Below are 6237 nucleotides of genomic sequence, written 5' to 3'. Positions count from 1 at the left end.
CAGAATCCTCCGGGACTTCGGCCAAGCCTCTGTTGCCTGCAATCTCCCAGGGCACCAGCACCAGGTCCTCTGTTGCCCCAAGCCCCGGGGCTCCTGCCACACTGCAGTAGGGCAGCCCCTGGCACCCCGCTGCCCATGCAAACCCCAGGCTTCCTGTGCTGGGCATTTTCCCTGCATGTTGACCAGCCGTTGGGGGTGGGCAAGGCTGCATGCAGCCTGCTCTCTGTCCAGCTGTCCCTGGAGGGCCTCCACTCTCTCCAGGGCCCCTGGGTTCCACCTTAAACACGGCACAGCTGTGGAGAAGCAAATAATCCACTGGATAAAGCGACCTGGCCAGGAGCCCTGAGCACAGCTGGAAGGGGGTGACCAATGAGAGCCCTCCAAGGGCAGGATTTCTCATTAGATTTATAGGAGGAGAAGGCTCTGGGCTTATGGAACCAAGGGAGGTCTTCCCTGCCCCAGTTCCTTGCAAACTCGCAGGCACCCACTTCTCCCAGTTCCTTGCAAACTCGCAGGCACCAGCTGCTCCATCCCTCTGGATTCAGTGCCTGCTCAGCGTGGTTGCAGTGGGGACCTAGCAGGAGGGAGGACGGCCTATGGGCATCTCACCTAGCATGCCCGGGGAGCAGACAAGTGTTACGCCAGGTGCAGGGATCCACGGCTGTACCTTCGCCTTGCTGCAGTGGCAGCAGCCCTTGCCATGCCACCCCACCCTGCTGCCTGCAGCGGTTCTCAAGGGCTCTGTAGCAGCGCTTCCATATTGGATCCCTCGTCTCTCGCACGCTTTGTAAGTCTGACCATCGATTGAATGCTGAGAGGCCTGGGGAATTGGAGGCACAAGCTTCGTGCAGCAGAGGTAGCTTTCTTTTCCTCTTGCTGCAAAGCTGCCCTGTGTCCCTGGTGACCTCTCGACTCTGACTCCCCACCCAGCTCTGAGATCAAGGCAGTGTCATTTCTGCACTGATAATAGACCGGGGAGGGAAGGAGTGTCTGTGGGATAAATTACTTTACACTCCTCCGGGCCTTTATATCCTCATTGAAACTTCCTTTCAAAGAACAGGGTGTCTCCTCCCAGCTGGAGACAATAATACAGAAACAAATCCCTCTGCAGGCCTCTGGCTAATTAGAGTTCCTGCTCGTTTATAATTATCACTGGAGTTCCAAACCTTTATTGTTCCAGGGATAAATAACTTGCTCGCAGCTCATGCACACACACGCAGACCTAGCTGGCTAGCCTGCGGGTGACACTGCTCTCTTCCTCCTGTGTCCCGCCATGTCCCTCAGCCACCTGAAGTTCAAGGAGCTCGGCGAAGAGGAGTCCAACTCGGACGAGGAGAACCTGGACAGCGTGAAGGCCCTGACAGCCAAGCTGAAGCTGCAGACCAGGAGACCCTCCTACTTGGAGTGGAAGGCCCGGGTGCAGAGCCAGTCCTGGAGGAATGGGGCCAAGGAAGCCACCATTGGCTTGCTCAAGGAAGAGCAGAGTGGAGACATGGCTCTAGAAGGGAGCCCTACCCAGAGGGCGTCAGGTGGCATCTGTGGGTTTGCCACGATGGACGATGCTCTGGAGTGGCTCAGGAACGAGCTGGTGAGTACCGCCAGCAGCTCTGCTAGGCACGTGGCCTCTTGGGGAAGAGGGGGATGGAGAAGGCAGGGAACCTGGATCCGGGATCCCATGGATGCTGACTGCCGGGCTCAGCTTGGCATCCCCAGGGCTGCAGGGAAATAGAAGGGGGCGTCTAAGGATGGCAGGGAGGAAAAGAGCCCCTGCCTTGGGCTAGGAGCTCAGCAAGTCCCCTGGTACCAGGTCTGGCTGCCATCACACCTGTGGCCCGTGGGTGTCCATTTGAAGAGCAGCACCAGGCTAGATCCTTCTCTACAGCCTTGGGCTTCTGCAGCCTCCTGCTCCTCCAGGCAGGACTCTCAGGCCAGCTGGCCTTTGGCATCTTGTGGTTGATACCCCAGGGAGCATTTTGAGGGGTCTGAATGGCCATTTTGGTGCCCTCCCTGGGGCTCATAGGGCACTTTGTCTGCCTGGATTCATCTGCACGTGGGCTGTGTGTTCCCTGCTGTGGCAGGGCAGGCTGCTTCCTCTGCTCAAGTGGGAGGCTGGGGCAGATGTGACCCAGTTTTGGTCTGACCCGTTTTTTGGTGCCCCGCGGCATCACCCCTCTCAGCTGGGGCTGTCCCAGTGCATTCTGGGACTGTCAGGTGACAGGGTCAAGGGCATCCAAAGGAACGCTGTGGCAGAGCGTCGTGGGCTGGAGTCGTAGCGGGCAGGAGGCTCGTTGAACCAGAGCAGCTTCAAGGAGCGTGGCTTCATCCCATGCTAAGGAGAAATAGCTGCAGCTGGGACTGATTCATCCAGACCCAAGGGAAATACCCTGCAGCAAGTGCTTATCAGAGGCCTGGGGCAGCTTTCACGTGGGCATATGCTGCTACCTGTTTGACCCAGCTGTTGGTGCCAGTCTCCTTTGCCATGAGTGATCTGGATGTGCATGTGTGCATGCGCACACTGATGCGTGACTCTAGTATTTGCCTCTGTGTCTGTGTGTCCTTGGCTGTACATCTGCAATGATGTGTCTCCTTTTTTGTCTACATGTCTGCGATTCCTTGTGCATATTTGTCTGCCTGTCTCAGAGCGCGTGTGTCTGTACAGCTGTGTGTACATGTGCCCATCTGTGTTGTTCCATGCATGTCTCCTACCTGTGTGTCTGTCTCTGTCCACCTATTTACCCCTGCCCATATCTCCTTGTGCATCTCTGGGCCTCTGTCCTGCTTGCTGTCCACGTCTCGCTGCATCTGCTCATCTTGCTGCCCGTGTGGCTCTCCTGGGAGTGTGTTGAAAAAGCCAGCTGCAGGCCTGGTACTCTATGTAATGTTTAACCCAGGCAGCCTGGAGCCACAATCACTCTAGAAAGGCAGCAGCATGTGCTTGGGGGCCCCCAAGAGCTGCTATGGAGTTGAAGCCCGTGAGCTGTGCTACAGTCTGTGCGCTAGCTAGGAGAGAACAGGGAGTGCAAGGCTTGGGTGGGCATGCTGCGGTCATGCCATGCTCTGCTGTGCAGATCTCCCCCTCGGGGCTCCTCTGTGTCTGGCTCTAGCGCAGTCTCAGCAGTGGCCCCCTCATGGCTCCTTTTTCCCTCTGCGCAGCAGGAGATGCAGGCTGTGGACCACCAGCTGGCACGGCAGCTGATGCAGCTGCGAGGGCAGATCCACCGGCTGAAGGTGGAGCAGGCCTGCCACCAGCACAAGGAGATGCTGGACGATGCCACCTTCGGCCTGGAAGGCTGTGAGGAGGACTCGGACCTGCTCTGCAACATCCCACCCAAAGCTGCCTTCCTCCTCTCCACACCACTCAAACACATCGGCGTCACCCGCATGAACATCAACTCCCGCCGCTTCTCCCTCTGCTGAGGCTGCTGGGCTCCCCTGGGCTGTCAGGGGGCACCGCCTGGCCCTGAACGTGGGCAGCTGTACCACGCATCCCTGCAGAGATACTTAGGCTGAATGTAAGGACCCAACAGGCAGGTTGGAGGGAAAACAGTGCGGGGTGGCTGTATTGCAGGCTGCTTCTCTGACATCCTGCTGCCTTGCTTGCTCCTATTGCCCAGAGGTGCCTCATCTCTCCTTGCTGAGTGTCCCTCGTTGGTGACACTGCAACAGCCTGCTTGAAACCAGACCTGGCAAGACTGGGCCAGGGCTGCACTGATTGCCTAGGACCTGAGGCATGGATGGAGCTGGGAAAGTTGGACTCTCCTCACTAGGCACTAGAATCTGCTTCTGTCTTCAGTCCTCAGCTCAATCCCGTGCAGCTGGAGGGATGTGCGCTGCAGAGGCAGGTGGGCAGCAGGGGAGCTGAGCCCTGTCTACTCCTATCACATTTGGCCTATTAGCTGCCTCCTGTTGCCCTGCAGTGGCTATTGCCCTCTCGCTCCTCAGTCCCTGCTCCCCGGTGGTCTCTGCTCTATGGAGCAGCATCTCCAAGATGCACAGAGCTCTGCACTTGCCATAAGCCCTGAACCTGCACAAGGTGAGCAGCCCTGGAGCCATGTGGCATGCACAAGGTAAGCCAGCTCTTCCCAGCAGCATGTGATGCTGTCATGGGAGGGGAGGGAGCATCGCTGCTGAAGCATCTGTGGCTGCAGTGACGCATGCCACGTGGCTGGAGGCTGCTTGCTGATGCTGAAAAGCACGAATAAACTTTCCGTGCAGCAAGAAAAGAAGGCGATGCAAAGGCGGCTTGCCTTCTGTGTGTCGCATGTGCTAGTGGCCTCCTTGCCGCCCCCAGAGCTGTCTGATCCCAGGCTTGCACAGACGGGGCCTCCCTCCCCTGTGCCACACACCTGCGTCGAAGCCCCTAGAGCTGGCCTGACTCGGCCTGGAGATTACTTCTGATCAAGCCATCTAATCCATGTTCCCCCAGCCTTGCGCTGAGTGGGCCGGTCCCCTCCCCCTCCACATTGCTGCCTGGTAATGGTGGAGGAAAAAGGCGGCGAGCACCTTGGGTTTGTTGCTCGCTTCCGCTACGTGCTGCTGTTTCCATTCGGTTTTGCTGAGGCCTCAGATGAGAGGGGTGCCGGCTCTATGGGGAGCCAGTGAACAGCCCCACCGAAGCAGGTGCCTTTGTTTGGCCACATGCATGGTAGCTTCTGTGTTTCATGTTCTCTCCGGCTGGTGTGATGACTTACCTGCAGCTTAGGGACTTCGGTTTTTTTTTTTTATCTCAGCTCACTTGCAGTCCCCACCCTGACCCCTTGTTTGGGAAGCTGATTTTTCCAGGGAGTGTTCGTTCCTTTGGCTGAGAGTGATGAATCCTGATTTGACACTTTGCCACGGATCTTGGAGCCAAGTGCCAGATCTGTGGAAGCTTGCAGCCTCTGCTGAGGGCCATCTACAAAAGAGGGAGGCCGCTGCTGATGGAGGCCTGGGTTGAAAGTAGTACAGCCTGCTCCAAACACCTGCAAGTTGGGGACAGAGCTGGGAAGAGAATCCAGGGGCCCTGCGTTCTGGCTCCCTGCTCAGCTCAGACCCTTAGTGAAGGAGCTGAACCCTGAAACCCCGGCTTCAAATTTTCAGCCCTGAGTCCCACAGCCTCTGTTGGAACAAATTGCTGCTGGTGCAGTGAAGAAGCCTGCTAAGGATCTTCTGGCTCCAAGCCTTCAAAGAAAATACAGGAAGATTGTCAGCGCTTAACAACACTGAGATCCCGTTGACCTTTTTCAAACAAAAAGGGGTTCTTTGCCTTGAAAAATGGACTGAGTCCCCGTCCCTCCCACCCTGCCCAGATGCTTTATTGTAAAAGCAGTCAGTATTTTTGCCGGTTTTCAGTGTTTTTGATGATAAAAGAGGACACTAGATTTTTTTTCACGATCTGTGCTGGCAGATGGGAAATGGTGCTGATGCTTTTGTTGCCGCTTTCCAGATGCAGAGAGGCTGAAAGCCTGACATATCTTTTGCAAAGCACACCTGTCTTTTTTTGTACAGTTGCCATAACAGCAATAAAAATGATTGATTGATGCTTTGATGGTATTATTTATTTTTTGGTCCTGAAATATCCTAAAGCAGTTTGCAAACTTCTACGCCACGCAAGAGGCTTGTTTCGCCTACCACTGAAACGCAACCTGCTTTGGGGTGGGTCAGAGCAGCATGCTAACGAAGCAGAGCAACATTAGGACAGGAAGTGAAGCTGAAACCACATCCAGTCAAACTGGGAGAGGAATTCAGGTCTGCAGTTACATGAGCAGGAGTCTGGACAGGATGTCAAGTTGCTAGGTCAGCTGCATGGAAGTGCTGAATTGAGGGTGTTTTAACAATTGCCTCCTGCTCAACCTGCCCTTTCCGCTAGCCCCCTGGAGAAGTCTCTCCAAAGAGCTAGCCAGAGCCCAAGCTACAGCAACATCCATATGCGTGTTGCTGTCTGCGGGGCAATTGCTGGCCTAAAGATCGCAGCTGGACTATGGGGAAGCTGGAGGCACTTCACTCCTTTGGTTGTCCTTGTTGTTCAAAATGCCCCTGACATGTGCCCAGGCATATCGCCCTGTGTGGAAGTCATGGCCCCCTCGTTGAGCCTCTCTCCCCTGTTGCTCTGTGTCATATTCTCTTGACTTCCTGCCTTCCTTCTTGCAGAGCCGGCTGTTGGTACCTGTGGCTTTGCATTTGATCTCACAAGCCAAGACAATAGCTTTGTGGTTCTTGTGCTGTCAGCACTGGCAGAGCGTAGGGCTTTGGCAAGGT

The 6237-nt window shown here is 55.9% G+C and overlaps 1 protein-coding gene across 4 annotated transcripts in view; it reads left to right on the top strand.

The window, feature by feature from the left end:
* FAM167B (family with sequence similarity 167 member B) overlaps nt 1-5525 on the top strand; it is a 15670-nt gene extending 10145 nt beyond the window's left edge. For 2 of the 4 annotated variants that reach the window (XM_019512292.1, XM_019512291.1), the window contains exons 2-3: nt 1181-1588; nt 3154-5525. In XM_019512292.1, coding sequence (XP_019367837.1) covers nt 1274-1588; nt 3154-3417 — 579 coding nt within the window. In that variant the 5' untranslated portion in view covers nt 1181-1273 and the 3' untranslated portion in view covers nt 3418-5525. Of the gene's footprint in view, nt 1-498; nt 1589-3153 lie in introns of those variants that run through there. The other 2 variants (XM_019512293.1, XM_019512290.1) reach the window with 2 other exon arrangements.
* Nucleotides 5526-6237: the final 712 nt, after the last annotated feature.

This window comes from Gavialis gangeticus, unplaced genomic scaffold (genome assembly GCF_001723915.1).
Source record: "Gavialis gangeticus isolate Ggan-Ray unplaced genomic scaffold, GavGan_comp1, whole genome shotgun sequence".
NCBI classification, from domain to species: domain Eukaryota; kingdom Metazoa; phylum Chordata; order Crocodylia; family Gavialidae; genus Gavialis; species Gavialis gangeticus.
This window is presented reverse-complemented; position numbering and strand designations above follow the sequence as displayed.